Raw genomic sequence first — 18,170 nt, forward strand, 5'->3', positions numbered from 1 at the left:
GCCCTGGGATGCACCAAGCCCAGCACTGCCACTGGCTGAGGGGAGGGGTTTCCCTTCTGCTCTGTGCTGTGTGGCCTCACCTTGTGCACTGTGGGCAGTCTGGGTGGCACAGATAAAAAGAACATAGAACTTTTACAGAATGTCCATAGAAGGGCTACAGAAATGGGGAAAGCTCCGGAGCGCAAGACATGCAGGGAGCAGCTGAGTTCCTTTGGTCTGTTAGCCCAGAGCAGGGGAGCTGAGGGAAGGCCTGATGGCAGCTGCAGCTCTTTACAAGGAGAGCAGAGGGTCAGCGCTGAGCTCTGCTCTATGTGGCAGTGACAGGACCTGAGGGAACGGCATGGGGCTGTGTGAGGGGAGGGTCAGGAGGGGGTTAGGAAAATGCTCTTCACCAGAGGGTGGTCAGGCCCTGCAACAAGCTCCCCAGGGCAGTGATCACAGCTCTAAGCTGCTGGAGTTCAAAGAGAGTTCGGGCAGTGCTCAGACATACTTTGATTTTTGTGTTGTTCCTTGTGGAGGGAGGAGTTGGACTTGGTGATCCTTGTGGGCCTCTTCCAACTTGGGATATTCTGTGATTGTAGGTGATTGTATGCCTCCTTCCCTTCAACAAAAGGTACCGCAGCAGTGTGAAGCACGCCAGATTAGGGCTCACCAGGCCCTTAGAGAAGTGCTACTTCTCTTTTTTAATCTTTAGAACTTAAAGGAACTACCTGATGTGGTTAAACACTAAGATCATGTTCCTATCCTTTTTTCTTTTTTCTTTTTTTTCCTGCTTTATTTACCAGTGCAGCTCTGCCCCTTGTGATTTCTTGTCCTCAAGACCTTCCCATCCATCACTGCCTTGTGATGCTGCCAAAGGCACAGACCTTATTCTCTCACTGGGTCACAGGTTCAGCAGCAATCTAAGCTGTGCTGCATCATCCCCACTGGGATTCTCATTCAGCATCCCTTCACGTCCATGTCTTTGCCCTGTATGTTGCTGTCTCCAGAGCTCATCATAGTCCCTACAGTAGCACACGGAGTTAATACTATCAGGTCTTCCTTGGCAACCTCTCCCAGGTGAGGGTGCTTTGTGAGAACAAAGCGCTGGCCCCAAGTCCCTGCCTGTATGATGTTACAGCTTGTAGGAGTGAATTTTGGCTATTTCTGCTGCTTCATTCAAAATACTCAGTTCCTGCTGCATTGCCCGCCCCAGACTGTGCTACCATTAAATGTCATTGTCATGTTCCACCCTTTTTTTGCTTGTGTCAATAGCTGAACAGTAGAATGCTCTTCCTCAGTTATCCTCAGTCAGATCAATATTCATACAACAAAAAGCACTTTTCGAATGTGTATGAGATTACCTCCCCAGTGACTGGGAAAGAGAACAGGGCATATCAGGGAGAATCCAAGGAGAACATTTTTGAAAGCCGAATGGAGGTAGCATAGCCAAAAGTGCTGAGGAAATGATTTGTTGAGTTACTTGGAGGAGCATTGGAGAGAGACATAAAAAGCCCAGGATAAAGGGTGCTGCAAGAGCTGAAAAGCAGATCAGAGCAGTAAGGCTGAGGAGACCACAGGCAGCACTGGGCACCATGCTGAGGGCAGGTTGTGGATTGTGGCAGATGGGGCAGGACTGAACGAGCCACAGGTCTTAGCAGTATCTGTGTAGGACCCTGTGCAGGGAGGGAAAGGGTTGCTGAACCTAAGAAGAAACATAGGAACAGAGGTAGATGTCAAAAAGCAAGAATGATGTGACTGAGGACTACACTGAGTAATCTAGAAGAATTACGGCCCAATACGAGATGAGTATCTGCCATACAATCAATTCTGCATTGTGAGCAGAGCTTCTCCAAGCATGTCAGCAGTGTTTGATCAAAAAGCAGTCAACTAATTGAGATTACGATGTTGTACACCCGAGGTTTGACAAATGTTTTTATGGAATCTTCGATGGTTTCAGCAGAACGAGGGTTTGGAGGGAACTCTGGGAGGGAAGCTGCTTTGTTCTCAAAGCTGAGAATGCAAAAGTAAAAAGGAATTAAGCAGAATAACTGTTACCAGCCACTTAATCGCATGTCTTACAGTCGAGCATAAAAGATAAGCTATTTTGCCACAGAGCCCTATTTAAAGCACGGGATAGCTCTGCTCTACGAATGAATCACCCACTGCTGTGCAGTGCAGGAGGCTGGTGTGTGTGGGACCCCTGCCTCAAGCTCACAACCGCAGCAATGAGTTTTCAGGCAGAGGGAGGTAAGACCATCCCTCCACCTCGCAATGGGGCCCTGGCAGGGCGGCTGGGCGCTGCAGTGATGCCTTGCTTCAGCAGCCAGACCGAAGCCCTTTGAGGAGCCATTCATTGCGTGCTTTCGGTGCCAGGTACCTGCTGGCAGAGGTGCCGAGCATTGTCAGCAGCAAACAAAAGCCTTTGGGAGCGATCCCCTGAACTGAACGCCACACAACAGCGTATGTGAAAAATCAGGTCACTGGCATCCAGCAGGGTGTTGATTTATACGTCGAGGCTTCATCTACGAACTGCAGGCGGTACCGCCAATTACTCCGCTTCTGTACATCAGAGGATGCTGACGGCCAGCGCTGCACTACTCACTAAAGACTGGAAATGCGCAGCAGCTATGGCACATTTAAGAATAGAAGGGGGGTGGGGGGGGGGGGGGTTGCAACACCACCGCCGTTCCCCCGTGCGCGGGCAGGTGAGGGGGCGCCTCAGCGTAACGGCGCCCGCAACCCACGCCGCGCGTGCAGAGGCGGGGGCGGCGCGGCGAGCGCGCGGGGCCGAGCGCGGCCAATCAGGGGCGGGCGGGCGGCTCGCGCGCGACCTAACGGTCACCGGGACCCTGCCCCTTCCCCGATCCGCTCCCCGCGGCCGGCATTGCGCCTGCGCCGCGCCGCCGGCGTCCATCCCCTCCGCAGGTGATGCCGCCGCCCGCGGGGACGGGGCCGTTACCGGGGGAAACGGCGGCGATGGGGCCGGTCCGCGCCTCGCTCCGCCCCTGAGAGCCGAGGGGAAGAGGCAGCGCGGCCGGTCCCACCGCCCGGCTCCCTCCGGCCGCCATCTCTCCCCGTCGCCCCGTTCTCGATGTCTCCCCCGCGGCGCGGAGGCTCCTTCGTTGCCTCTCCGCCCCGCGGCTCCCCACCGCCGGCTCTAGCGCCCCCTGGCTGAGGGGCGGCCCGCCCTGCGCCACCATGAAGGTGGAAGCGGGGGACAACTCCATGATCAACCTGTCGGTGCAGCAAGTGCTCAGCCTGTGGGCTCACGGCACCGTCCTGAGGAACCTCACCGGTGAGCGGGGCGGGCGCCGGGGTGCGGGGAGGAGAGGGGAGGACGGATGCCTTCCTCGCCTGCTTTCCTCGCTCGCCTGCTCTTCCCGGTGTGTGGGTGGGGCTGGCGGTCCGCGTGTGTGGAGCTGAGCTCTGAGCTGAGCTCTGGAGCTGAACGGGGTCGCCGACGTGTTTTCCGTTGTGGGTTTACGATAAGAAGCTGAAGGGGTGCGTATGTGCCGTGGGGAGCTTGGAACTTGATGATCCTTGAGGTCCCTTCCAACCCAAGCCGTTGTGTGATGCCGTGGGCACCGGCGTGTGAGTAAAGGGCCGTGTAAAGCGTGTGAACGTATAAATATGTTCGAGTGGGTGGTAGCAGAAATACCCGTAAGAAAGAGGTGCTTTTTATGTGTTTGTCTTCTCTTTTTTTCCTACCCTACCCCTGAACAATAAGAGAGGTGCGAGCAAATGGAGCGGCAGATGTTTCCTGGCCAGTAGGCATAGTTCTAAGCATCAAGGATTCTTAAAGACAAAGCCTTTGTGTCACACGAAAGCTCTGAGAGGTTCGGGCGAGGCAGATCCCTGCTGCAAGGGAACCCTGGCTAGCTTTGGCGACAACTGGCTTATTTCCTCTGCCTCTCGCTGAAAAAAAGGTTCTGACCTAAGGACTGCTATGAGACAAGCCCATAGGCATGCAGTGGAGAGGTGTGTCTTGTGGCTCCCTGTTCTATCCAGGCTTGACACAAATCACAAACTTCCAGCTCTGGGCTGGAAGGGGTTTCATATCTGTAGCAAAGGTGTTGCTGAGTACGTTCTCTCTATTGTTATAAGGGTATAATAGTTGGTGACAGATTAATGGTAAGCCTTGAATTAAGGGCATATGTTTTGAATATTTATAAAAGAGCATATTAGGTCACCTATTTCCTTCTGTCTGTACGAGCAATATGTGGAAACATCTGTGAAATATGGGAAACGTGTGATGGAGTTATTAGGTGTGGCTGAAGTTTGATGACGTGGTGAACTGGATGATTGTTTTAACCTTTATGATTGTTCCTTTCTACTTCATGCTTTTTCAGTTTAATGAGTTATTCATTTGAAACGTGATCCATAAAATAGTTAAAACACGTCTGAATTTCAGAGGTTTAGAAAGGTGTATGAATACAGCTCATTCTCTGTGTAGGTTTTTGGGGTTTTTTTGCATGCATTCTATAAATTACAAGTTGTGCTCTTGAAGGGAAGAGTTAACAATGGCTTTAACTTCTCTTTGTGTTAGACATCCTCTAAAGTTTTCCTAATTAGAACGTTACACAACAGAGGGATTTCTATGAAACCCAGTGCTGAGTATTGGGCAAGAAAAACTGCTTGGTGCTTTTGCAGTGTGACAAGAGGTTGCACAACGCGTTTTCAATGTGGGATGGTTGCTCTTTTTAGCTTAAAGAATACAAGGAATGATTATTTATCTGTAGTAACACTGGTGGAGAATACATTAGTGCTGGCTGACCTTACAGCCGTAAGCCGTTGTGTGACGTGACTACAATGAATGGTTTTAGTCTTCTACATAGGGCAGTGTTCCTGATTGTAACCTAGGAGACATTTTTAATGTAGTAACTGATAATAGTGAATAATCGTGAAATTTAAGAAGGGTTTACATAAAAATATTTACTAAATGGAGAAGTGAACGTTGCTTAAAAACATGTTCTGGCTTTCTGCGCTAAGAAAAGAGCATGTGAATGATTTAGCTGTGTTGGTTAATTTCTTCATTCATTTTCTTTGTCTATGTGACATATGTATGATCAGTGAATATACAGGTGCTATAATTAAGAAATAATAAATGGAAAACACTTACTGATGTTGTAGGCTCACAAGATTCTCCACGAGTCAGCACTTCAATGGAATCTAGGAGAGGTGCAGCCAGGCTCCACCCCTTCTGGTAAGCACAGGTGAATTACCTTCACTTATGTTCTTGTGGCTGACTCGGTGCTCGCCTCAAGTGGTCAATCAGAGATTCAGGCCGTGATTCAGCAGTTCCCATACAGACATATAAGGAAAAACTAAAGAGTACCAGAAGAAGAAATTTAGATCGTCACTGTACCTTATCTCATAACTTCAGGGGACTAGTCTGTAATCTGTGATTTAAATGCTCTTCAGCAAGTTCTTTTCTGCCAGATAACACAGCAAAAGCGTAATGCCCCAAACAGCAATTTGACTGTGTAGTCATGATAGCATCCAGAGTGCCAGTTTCTTAATTCAGACTGCAGAAGCATGTGTTACTTTGTTGACTGAAATTTGTATCTTTGTATTCAGAGCACAGATACTTGGTTGACTTAATTTTGTAGCAAGCAGTGGTAGACTGGATAGGTAGATGAGAATAACAAGACACAGAATTTGAGGTAGAGTTTTTTTGGAGCGCTCTTAATGAAGTGTTCTGGACATCAATTTGTCTGATGGTGCAAGCTAAGAACTAGAGGGAAAGAAAAAAGCATTGAAGATGAAGAACTAAGGGCATACTCTGTGCTTACAGAAGCTAAGTGGTAGTAGGACAACGTGTTCACACAGGAAGGTTTCTCTGAAAGAAATGCCTCCTATTTTATTATGTTAGCCCACAAAATCAGAGGCGGATGTTGAACCTTCCCACCAGTATTCCATTGCGTGTTGTTGCTGTGTGACAGAGGGCAGCAGAGGGGCGGTCTGATGAAGTGATGTTTGATGTGGGGGTGCAGATGCAACAAAAGTGTATCACTGAATTCTTCCATGCACACTCATTAGTGCTTGTTGAGCATTTATGGGGACCAAACAGTGCATGTGAGCACAGGGAGGTTTACGGGTGGTGTGTTTTAGCAGTGGCAACAGTGATGTGAAAGATTTGCTATTTGCAGCTGTCACACCACAAAATGGCACGATGCTTACAGGCAGAGGAAGGGATTCATCTTTCTTAAAGAGGGAAGAGTCTTTTTGGAAAAGCTGTCAGGGCTCTAGAGTAGGTTCAAAGGAGGGAGGAAGGTGGGTAAGTGAGCTTGCCTATAAGTAGGTGTGTGACAGCATAGCTTGTTACAGGGACACAGTATTAGTGGGGGCTTGCTGCCCCAGATGTGTTGTGATACTGTAACGCACTTGAGTCTTACGATGATGTGCTAGGGACCACTGAGGCAATAGGAGAAGGCAGTGGGGAAACTCAAGGAAAATACTTCAAAGAAATTATCCTCTAAGGAGGTGAAGAGGCTGGCTGCCCAGCTGAAGTGTCTCTACACCAATATGTGCAGTTTGGGAAACAAACAGGAGGAGCTGAAAGTCACCCTGCTAGAAGCCATGGCATAGTTTCAGTCCAATTTCAGTCCAAGCTCGTCAGCTACCATGACATATTAAGAGAAAACAAGTGCAGAATTCAGAGTACTGGCACTGCCCCTCAGACTTGCAATGGCAATACTAACAGCTTTACTTCTCTCCAGACCGTTATTACAAATTAATGATTAACTTCTAATTGACTGGCTACTTAACAGGCTGTCATAATCATGGATCCCTTCCCAGCTAAAATAACCACCAATCTTCTGTTCTTGGGTTTTAAGTTAAAAGTTTATCTCATTTCCATGCAACTTTATGAAACTGATACTACCTGAATTCAGTATCCCACAGCAGCATGTATTCCAGAAGTTTTTATTTAGTCTGTAGAAGAATCGATGGGACAACCTTCATCAATACAGTGTTGTCATACCTATGGAGTGTTTGGGGATCTTATGGCACACAGAAGCTGGCAGTTGTAATGTAACACTGCAGAAGAACCAAGCTGCTGCTTCACTTGTGGATTTGGAATGCCTTCTGTTAGTCCATCAGTGTGATGTCAGGTTATTTTGACCCTAATAACACTGTAAGATGTTCTCGCTTTTCCCAGGCAGAAGTTTCACCTTTTGCATTCGTCTTAGCCAAGGAAAATGAAAGCTTGAGACAAAAACCTTTTTGAGACACTGTTCTGATACAGATTTCTCTTTCACTAGGATTATTTTGTGTATCAGGGTAATCTGATTTAATATTTGTGATACTAAAATTGTGTAGCTGACTTGATTGTAGGGAAGAATGCCGCATCCAGAAAATGAGTAGCATCTCTGCTACCTATTTACTGGCAAACAAAGCAAAACCTCCTCTGATGTGTAAGAACTATTTTGAAATGATGTATTCACCATTGCACTGCCTTCCAGCAGGTTAGTTCTATTTTCTCTAAGTAATCTGGCAGATGGCTCATCTGGCAATGTTGTCATGGAGGACTAAAGTGTAAGATCTAAGATGTTCAAGTACCTTTTAGGACTGAAGGTTTTCAGATCTCAGCATCTACAAGCTTGGAAATGCTTACTCCTGGCTGCTAAACACTTTCTTAATTTCTATGCTAGAGTGCTTTTCTGTAACTTCTGTTCTTTGTGGTTGTTCAAATGGTAATGCAGAATATAAAGCTTGCTTTTTTTTCACTACCACTTTGGCCAAAGCAGGGTAGGCTTGAGGACCTGCTCATTCTATTTCTAAACTGTAGTCTGCTTAGTCCATACTAACAGTCTACTAACATTCCACTCTTGCTCCTACCATAGGGCAGGAGCTTAGTTTTCATTGTTTTGATAGAATAATGTTTCAAGCCAGTGGGAGTCTGATTTGCAATGCCTTTTTAACATCTTTCTATGAAAGGGTCTTCCCAGTGAAAGGGTAACTCTTCTGATGCAACCAGTGAGAATGGAGGAGGATCACTCCTTCGTGCAAAAATGATTCACAGTATTCCTTTCAGAATGCCAATTTACATCTTTAGGAAAGCTTTTTTCCTCTCTTAATTTGTATTTACTGTAAGTGCTGGTAGGATTATAAGATTGACAGATCCTCTGGTTAATCTCCTTGCTTATTTGCTGCTGCTAGGAGGAAAGCAGCAAAAAGTGATGGGAATACCACAGCTGTGCGAATAACAGATGAGACCTGTTAGGACTGCAAGAGAGGTTCCTCTCTTAAGCTATCTATGACCATGGCAGATTAGATCAGCAATTACCTCAGTCTGTCTTAAACCTGGTGTAGTGGAAATGCAATGTCATAGCTGGAACCAATGACTGAGCACTTGCTGGGAAGGCAGGGCCAACCCAGGGGAGCTCGGGTGCAAGCAATGCACCTGAGTGACTGGAAGGGGTGGAACCAGGATCCACCCTTGCCCAGACCTCATTTAAGGGCTGGCACTGGTGGTAAGAGTATTTTGCTGGAGATCCCTGCTTACCTGTGGACCTTACTGAAGGTAAACTTCAGGCCTTCCAAAAGTAAGCAGTTTCTTTATCTTGTTTCTACACCCATTACTGTCACATCTAAGCATATCCTCACTTGCAGTTGCCTAGGATCCTGCTGCTCTGCTGTCCATTTGTGTTACACCTAGTGAAGGGGTTTGTCATATACTTGTAGACTGATGTGGCTGGCACTCCTGCCACTGTTCTATAGCTTCTGAGATCAAGGCATTTACTACAAAAGTGCTGTGGTCCTTATCCTCCTGCAAAAATGTGTGTGACCCAATTTGGGGCTGAAGGTAGAGGGGTGGAGGTGGAAGGCTTTGATAGAGCTGCTTAGAGCCACCCTTAGTGTATGTGTGTATGTGTATCCAGTCACTTGGGAAGATAAGTTGCACTTTAAGTTACAGCTGTTAGCATTAACTGTATGTATTTTTACTGGCCATTTTCCTTGCTCCTCTCCTAAAAGGGTTTTTTGGTTGTCCTCAAAGGATTGCAGTTGGTGTGTAGCAACTGTTCTTTCTCAGCATCTTTTCAAAATATGCTTTGTTTGATGTGATGTATTGATGTATTTTTGAATTAGCTAACTGGGTCCTATTTCTGCTCCAATGACTGACGTGTGTCCAGCTGCAGTAATACAGGCTCACCTGATAAATAATATCCTGCTGTTGTAAGGAAATGTACTTTTTTTTTTAGGGGGAACTGCAGCAGGAACTCTAAACTTGGGATGACATTAAGTGTGTAAATCACAGAATCACAGAATTGTAGGGGTTGGAAGGGACCTCCAGAGATCATCGAGTCCAACCCCCCTGCCAAAGCAGGTTCCCTACTGCAGGTCACACAGGTCGGCATCCAGGCAGGTCTTGAACATCTCCAGAGAAGGAGACTCGACCACCTCCCTGGGCAGCCTGTTCCAGTGCTCCGTCACCTCACTGTAAAGAAGTTCTTGCGCACATTGGTGCAGAACTTCCTATGCTGCAGTTTCCAGCCGTTTCCCCTTGTCCTGTCTCCACTCACCACTGAAAACAGTCCGGCCTCGCCATTCTGCCCCCCACACCTCAGATATTTATAGACCTGGATCAGGTCCCCTCTCAGTCTCCTTTTCTCAAGGCTGAACAGACCCAGTTCACTCAGCCTTTCCTCATAGGAGAGATGCTCCAGGCCCTTCACCATCTTCGTGGTCCTCCACTGGACTCTTTCCAAGAGGTCCCTGTCTTTTTTGTACTGGGGAGCCCAGAACTGGATGCAGTACTCCAGATGAGTATGAATGTCTTCAGTTTGCTAGATGCTGTGATAGGGACATTTATGATCATTATAGTTGACATTTTTTTTTTAAATACGGATACCATTAGGATTTTGCTGCTTGTGTTTTCTTACCCTTTGGAGTTCACCAAATGAGCAAGCTTCTTTGATTTCTGTGTAGATTCATTGATGCTTTCTGTACCTCTCTTTGAAAGTAAGGGTGATGTCTGGCATTTTTAGAAATACTTCTGCTCTGTGTGTTCTCATGACCTCCTGTCCTCACTCAGTACTTTACCTACTGCTGGCTACTTGTTGCTATCAGGTTTGGTGCTAACTAATTAGAATAAAGCAGATGTGCTAAAAATTCTTGTTTTAAAATAAAAAAGTGTTATTTCTATTTTTCCCTTCTGAAGATACTTGGGTGGAATGTTCCCATTACAGCTCCCTGGTAGATAAACTGATGCCTTTAATCTGACTTTTCCTATTTGATGTTAGCTTGATTGTAAAATGTGGATCTTCTTCCTGGTTCACTTTCAGAGAGAACTTCATCCTGCACTTATGGTTACAATATCTCAGCAAGAAATTACAATTAATGAATAAAAAAGCCATTGAAAGAATGATGGCCTTTGTTAATCAGATCTATTATTACAAATACTGCACTAGAACTCTTCATGTTGTTTTTTGTTTGTTTTTTATATCTCAGTAGCACTGCTCCTTTAAGTCAGTCTGCTGGAACACAACGGTGTCTTGATCGTATGCTGGCGTTTTCATGTGAACTCCTTTCAAGACTGAAATCATTGTTGCATTTCTTCTATATTGATTGTATGCAATGTTTCTAAATCTCTTATAATGTTTTTGCCTGAGAAATATTAATCTTTTATTTGACTGCTTTCTTTCAGAAATGTGGTACTGGGTTTTCCTCTGGGCTCTCTTCTCCTCTCTCTTTGTCCATGGTGCTGTGGGAGTATTAATGTTTGTGATGCTGCAGAGGCATAGGCAGGGGAGGCTGATCTCTGTCATTGTGGTCAGCATTGGATTTCTGGGTTCTGTAACTGGAGCAATGATAACCAGTAAGTCTATCTTTTGTGTTTTTACTTATTTATGTGTAAAATCAAAAATATATTAAAGCAAACTTTCTCTTAATGATTTGGTAATTACTTATTAAGGATTTTGCCTTAATTGTGTAGCAATTCTAATGAATATGATGGCTAAGTTGTTCTTCCTATTATGTAAAGATAAAATGATTCCAGAATTGTTAGCAGATGGTTATCTTACTCATTCACTTTGTCTGCTTTGTGTACCAAGCTATTGAAATGTCTATGGTTGACAAGTAATATCATTCGAGGAACAGAATTTGCTGTCCTGTCCTGTTGTAATTATTGCCAATTTTGGCCAGAGTGTTTTTTATCGAGTTCACCTATCCGTATCCTTAAAGCCATCAGTTTCTTTTAGAAATGAGGCCCCACTTACATTGAGTTCAGGACTGGCTTCTCACTCTCTTCCCAGGGCCTGCTGGAGGCTTCCATATTGGGTCTGGAAAGGATATTGGTCTTCTAAAGGAGCTAGAGGTGCAGTGTACCTCTACAGGAAAAAACACCAGAACTAGAGGCTTTTTTCTGTGTTTTTAATGAGCATATAACAATCTGAACTATGTGTGCCACTCAGAACAGACCGAATAATTGCATGCCTCAAGGATTTGAAAGACCTTTCCAATCTTCCACTATAGTCAAATTGATATTTTTCTAATGTATTTGGGATAAGGAATAATAACAGTAGTTATCACCCCTGCTCTGTTCTTCCCCTCAAATAAAAAACAGAAGCAAGGAAGCTATGTGTGCTATTAACTCAGGTACGATGCTGTTCAACAAGAGCATCAGTTACAGCATTTCTGACGGTGCTATTCCAAAGCCTCCAACCTCCTGAGAAATACTTTACACTTTTTATTTCTTTGTCCTGGGGGGTTAGCGTCTTATCTGTGGATACATTTTTCTGTTAAAGCATTGTGCTAAAAGATGAGTAAATGCCAAGTTCATAGAGCTATAAGTAAAGGTACTACTTTGATCTAGCTTATAAATGGTCTGTAGTAACTTTCCCAAACAGGCAGGAGAACATCAAGTTTTCTTTGCGGTGGGAAGAGAATATTATTATTTCTATAGAAAATAAGCTTGTACTTACTGTCTGAAACTGTGCTGGTAATATGGAATTCTCAACACTGCAATCAGTGGATTCTGTAATGTGTCTGTAATAACTTGGAACAGTGGTTTCTGTCCGAACATCTTCTGTGTTATTGACAAGGTGGCCTCACTTGAAAGGCAGTAGAGCCTTTGAAGGTAAGGAATTGTAAATCTGGAGACCACCATAGGGCCTTAAGCTGTGGGCAAATACTCTTGCCTTTCTCTTTGAGCTGTAGAGGTTGTCAGAGTAGGGGTAGCACTTCAGCTTTAGACACTCATGGTTGTTTTGTAGCAGGTTTTCTTATGCTTTCTCAGGCTGAAAGTTCTTATTGCTTATTAATTTTAAAATTTGATTAAAAATACAAACTTTAAGCAATGCTTCCTTGAGGCTTTCTTCAGAATTCTGGTTTAATGATATTTTAATTGCTGTGTATTTCCCAGCTTGACATTTTATTGTCTAACAGCATTGGTGGTTTTTTCCTTCTAAAATGAGGCATATGGAACCAATGTATTGCATATGGAACCTTGTATTGCATGTTATGTTGATATTGAATTGTCCTGTGTTTACAATGGCAGTGGCCCTGTTATTAGGTCAGTTGCACGATCACTTCTGAAGAGCAAGTGCTAGGAAATGTAATGCTGAGTATCCAAGCAGAAGTGGGGAAGTCTCAGAGTTTCTGTTGTGAATTTCCTTTGCCTCTTTCATCTATGCAGGAAAAGAGGAGCAACACAGTTGTGTTTTTATATCCAAATTTACATGTAAAATGTTTGAGTAAGCAGTTCTGTTTGTGTGTAGATCGTGCATTTCACCAGGGAATTTCTGAGCTTACACTGTAGACTTATGTTATTCTCATTGGTTTTACACAGAGAGATGAAACTGGATTAGCCAAAAATGCCAGGGTATCTTCATTTCTGGACATCATTGGGTTGTTTCATGCTGAAAGAAATTCTGTGGGGAGCTTCTGAAGACAAGTAAAATATTTAAAAGAGGATTTTTAATTGTTGCTGCCTACTGAAGTAGGATGTAAACAAGTATTTAGCCTTTTGGATAGGCCCAATCCTGCTTTTAAGGGATGGAAATGGCAAATCAACTTCTACTTCCATTTGTTTTTCCAGTCTTCCCTGTTATTTGTGTAGGCGAATGGGATACAACCTGTTAAATGGTACAAGTTTAGAACCATAGGATGGCCTGGGTTGAAAAGGACCACAATGATCATCTAGTTTCAAATCCCCTGCTATGTGCAGGGTCACCAACCAGCAGACCAGGCTGCCCAGAGCCACATCCAGCCTGGCCTTGAATGCCTCCAGGGATGGGGCATCCACAACCTCCTCGGGCAACCTGTGCCAGTGCTTCATCACCCTCTGTTTAATTTTGTTCATGATAGATCTTTGGGACTTGGGTATTCTTGCGATCTGTTACCAACATACAGCAATGTGTTTAAAAGCAGCAGAACAAAACCAGTAACCAGAGTGAGTTGTGCTGCTCGCAAAAACAGCCTCAGGAACAGTTAAAAATCAGGCAATTTGAGGCAAGGACTTTTAGTCATCCCAGAGGGTCTGTTCTTCCTCCTGCCCCCCATACACGCTCTTTTTTGGTAATGTTCTCATTTCCCTCAGTGGCAAGCTGTTGTACCCTTTGGCTCTCTACCAGTTGTGCTGGGTTTTTACAGCTTCTATTGCATGCTGTTATCTGAAAAACAAAAATACGTGATTATCAAAGCACAAAACTCCTTGGTTTTGTTATTGATGTTTTTCCCAGAATACCTCAATGCCTTTCTGAAGAAGCCAGACATTGCTGTTATTGGGTATGCTAATTTGATGCTACTGGTTAATAGATCTTAACTAATCTGAATTCACTTTAAGAGTTCAATCACCTGAATAATTTTAGTGGCAGCACTGGGCTCATTCTCAAGGATCTATTGCAGCTTTTGATAGTTGATAGTCAGGATAAATGGAAAAGCTAACATGGGGTGGCTGAGTGAAATAACTTCAGGCTAGTGTTTTAGTTAGGTAATTAAAAAAACTACCTTTACACATTTTGTGTAAAGAAACCATTAGTGGTGAATGCTGGTGTCCCTGAAATATTTGTAAAAATGAGATGGTTTTTTTTTTTTTTTTTTTTTTTTTTTTTTGTCAGGTGACATCTTAGAAAACCTGTTGGGATTTATTTCTGTACCACAGATTTTGAATCACTCAGGCAGACTGTTCCTGTAGCGAGTAAAAACGAGGGAATTCCCACTTCAACTCGCTGCCAGTTCTTGAAATAAATAGCAGTTTTCAGTTTTCTTTGAGTTGGAAAGGGGCTTTGTGTACTCTGAAAGCATTTAATTGAACTGTGTTTGAGATATCACATACAAAGGGTCTATCACTGAAAAATTCAGTGTTTTCTTTAGGCAAAGGGAGTAAGGACTCTACAGCAAATACTAGGTGAGAAAATACTAAAGAAAAAGGCTGATGTAGGTAAATTTGAGGTATGGATTGAGTTATGTTTTTACTACAGACACAGCTGTATACAAGCCTCTCTTTGTATTTTGCACAAACATTTGTGTATCCTCAGACAAGTAATTTGAGGAGAAAATGTTATTTATTAGCATGATATTCTTTTGAAAGATGGATGCAAAGATTTTCTTTCTTAGGCTCTTATTTCAAGTCAATACAACCATGAAATTGCTCTGTGGCTTTTGTTCTTTAATGCACGTGAAGAAGTCGCCTTATGAAAGACGGAAGGAGGGAGTTAAGAACAAGTGACTTGTTTTCAGAGCAGTGCATTGCTGGTTAATCTTTGGTCATTTGGTGTTATATTTGAAAGGAGAATTGCACACAACTGTACAGGAGAAATGGTTTTTTAATTTCATGTAACTGTAAATCTAATGATATTGGTTAGAGACTTCTCCCCATATGTATTCATGAATTACAGTGTAAGACTTCTTGATCTTTTCCATGTTTTGCTTGATTTACCAAACAATTGCTAACAGTTTAGTAGATGAAGTCAAAGCTAATTAGCACAGTATGACCTGATTGTTTAACTGAAATACTAAATGAAGCTGCTGGACATGTAGATTTTTTTTTTAGTCAGTTTGTAGGCATTCACAGTCTTAATATTATCATCTTTTCCCTGCTTGTATGAAGACAATTAAGCCACGATTTGGACTTGGTAAATTCTAATGCATATTTTAGAGTTTTTTTTGCTAATTCTTCAAATTAGCAGGGAGAGAAAGAAATTGGAAGGCACCTTAAGGGAAGTGGTGAGTTTAAGGTTTGGTTTGTTTTTTTTTTTCAATAAAGCTTGTGTGGTAACAGTTGATCTGGTTCATTTGGGAAAATTATCCCTGAAGGCCTTTGAAACTAGAAAAAGTCAAGCAAGGCTAAATAATTGCATAATGCCATGAAGTAATTCGTGTTTGGTAATATTCTAGAAATAGCTAATGCATAAATACAGTAAGTCATTTGTGATGTGTTTCAGCCTTAGTTTTACTTCTGTAATTTGACCATTGTTTTTCTTGTGATTCTTAGGTGCTGCAGTAGCTGGAATTTACAGAGTAGCAGGAAAGAATATGGCTCCCTTAGAAGCTCTTGTCTTTGGTGTTGGACAGACAGTACTGACATTAATTATATCATTTTCAAGGATTCTTGCAACGCTTTGAGACTTACATAAAAAATAATGTCAACTAACCTAAAAATATCTCTAATCTGAAGAGAAGCTTCCTGAAAGTGGATTCATCAGTTATGAATTCGAGTCCAAGGGAAAGGAAGCAGTGAGGAACAAGCGCTACATATCTGGAGGTTCAGTCAAATGAACAGGCTGTCCTCTAGTGTCTGAACTGTTGTACTTCTGCACTGCGCCTTATGTGCCTCAGTTAAAGGCAAGGTGCAATCCTTGTGCACAGCTGAGATGAAGCACCTTGAGCAGCTGCCAGTCAGGTTATGCTTGGTAATGGGATCACTGTTCTGATCAGTGTTTTAATGAAATAAAGGGATGCTCCTGAAAATTGCTGCACGTGCCAAACTTGGAGTTCAATTCTTAGTTATTGGTTGGATAAGCTTTTTGAAATTGTAGTTATAGAAGAATGCTCTGGGTGGACACACTGAGCTCAAGTGGAATGTAAGGTAACTAATTTTTGTACTAACAGAATATTTCTTTGAGCATTCATATTCAGCACTAAACACAGCACTTCGGTTTGATTCAAGCTGCAGATAAATATTGATGGGATTTAAGAGCTACAGCTGAAGCAACCCTATTGCAATTGCCACAGTCTTAGGATGACTTGTGGCAATTCTGTGAAGATCAGTACTTTGTTTCTTCCTGGTCTTGACTCTTCAGGCATCAGTAGTTTAAGGAGACTCTGTGAGAGAGGTGCAATTTGTTGTATATGCATCATGAAATGATGCTTTCCTTCAAGTAATTTTGTCTTAAAGTTGCAGATGGTTACCAGCCCTTTTTGAAAACCCTAGAAAGGCTACCTGCTGCAAGTAAGCTCCCTTTATTTGCTGAAGTGCTGGTAGACTCTTAACCCTACACTTCTTGTTTTGTTTTTGTTTTTCAAAGAACAGGCAAATGTAACACAGACTTTAAGAAAGTTCACCTGTGGCACAAATGGAAAGTGATAAAGAGATACCAGTTTTCTATGGAACAAAGACACTTGTTTAATCAAATAGTTATCTTCAAAAGTTGGGAAGCAGGGCAGCACTGATGTATTTACTACCTTGTTTCTGAACACTTTGTATTCTTGGAAAGGTTAAGGTACCTGGAAATTTCAATGACGTCGTTTTCAGTAGATTTTGTGCTTTTCTAGTTTAAAAGGAACGTGTTGTGCATGTGAGATGTCTTAAATGTGAATGTTTGGAGTGAATAGAAATTTTAATGCTATTTATGAAGTGCAAATTTTAAAGGGCACGATGTTCTGTGTGAGGAATAAGACATCTTTTACTACTTTATTCAACTGGATATTTTTCAGGAGTTGGTTATTAATGCTGACAGGAAGAGTAAATTGCCCAAAGGTTTTGCTGTTAAGATGTCAAAGAGACTTTTGGAACTGTTGAAATCATTGGCATCTGCTGTACAGCTTGAAGAATATGGTTCTAATGCAATTTACAATCAAAATGCATTGCTTAGTGCTTCAAAAATATTAGAGTGAATTTACTTGCCATTATTTTCCTCCACTTAAGCTGTTTGGCTTTTTTACATGCTAAGAATGCAAATAATTGTTTTGTTTAGAAGTATTGTCAGGTTAGTTTTGTTTGGTTTTTTTCTTTTTGGAAAAAAATATGTACAAAGTTACAGGCTATGAAGGGAACAAGATGAAATAGAGATTTATAAATGTTTTTAATGGTATACTTTGGCTTTAAATTGCTTTAATATGTGGCTGAATGCATATATTCTCATTACTGTGAATGTTCTCAAAACTTATTTTTGATGGTTTAATTTTTTTTTACTTTCTGCTGGTAGTTTTTGAGATAACAATTCATTGCACTTTAGACAGTTAAATTTTTGCATCTGTATAAAGGCAATTTAAACTTCTCCTCGTTGTTTTACGATATGGGAAAAAATGGTTTCAGGTATCTAAATCTAATGGAATAATAAAAAAAAGTCTCCTAATGTGCCTTTCTATATGTATTTTTTAAGGGAGAAGATTTAAAAGGTTTTCTTCGTTCTTGTTCTATTTTTGGTATTATGAATGATTTACTTATTTGATATGTTTTATTCAACAGACATTAAAACATTTGTTCGACAACTTGGAATTATTTGTCTAGATCAAAACCAACCCTCTCACAAAGCGTTGTATTCAGTAGCTTAAACTGTCTTATGACATTACCTCACCCTTTTACTTCTTCCTTCACAGTTTCTAAATCTCATTGAGCATCTCAATTCTTATTATATGGGATTGCTGTGGTATCACTGTTCAAGGACTTGCTGTCTTTCACCACTTTGAACTGTCAGACTACTACTAACATAAGCAATGTATGTAACAAATAAAATTTTATTGATGAACTTCATTCTTCCTTTGAATTGTAACGTCTGTGAAATATCTTCCACTGTAACTTCTGGGACAAGGAGGCATCCTTGCAGATGTTAAAAACAAAACAACAACCTTCCTCTGAGTAACTTTTATTATACGGATCCTATTAATGGCTTTAAATCAGTTAGGTGCTTAATTGTGTTCTGCTTTATGTGGCATTATTGCCTACCAACAATCAGTAGGCAGATACAATGCCTAGTTAGTATAATAGTTGTGTTTGGATGGGAAACTGGTCTTAGCTATTAATT

At 42.4% G+C, this 18,170-nt stretch overlaps 1 protein-coding gene across 1 annotated transcript; it reads left to right on the forward strand.

Moving 5' to 3' along the window:
- The first annotated feature begins 2,833 nt into the window (after positions 1–2,833).
- On the forward strand, positions 2,834–17,899 carry TMEM170B (transmembrane protein 170B). Its single transcript, XM_052697856.1, has 3 exons — positions 2,834–3,277; positions 10,631–10,801; positions 15,419–17,899. Exons 1-3 carry the CDS (start codon positions 3,181–3,183, stop codon positions 15,547–15,549), a joined length of 399 nt encoding a protein of 132 aa, XP_052553816.1. The 5' UTR covers positions 2,834–3,180; the 3' UTR covers positions 15,550–17,899.
- Positions 17,900–18,170: the final 271 nt, after the last annotated feature.

The sequence above is a fragment of the Tympanuchus pallidicinctus genome, unplaced genomic scaffold, assembly GCF_026119805.1.
Source record: "Tympanuchus pallidicinctus isolate F22 unplaced genomic scaffold, pur_lepc_1.0 scaffold31, whole genome shotgun sequence".
Lineage (NCBI taxonomy): Eukaryota > Metazoa > Chordata > Aves > Galliformes > Phasianidae > Tympanuchus > Tympanuchus pallidicinctus.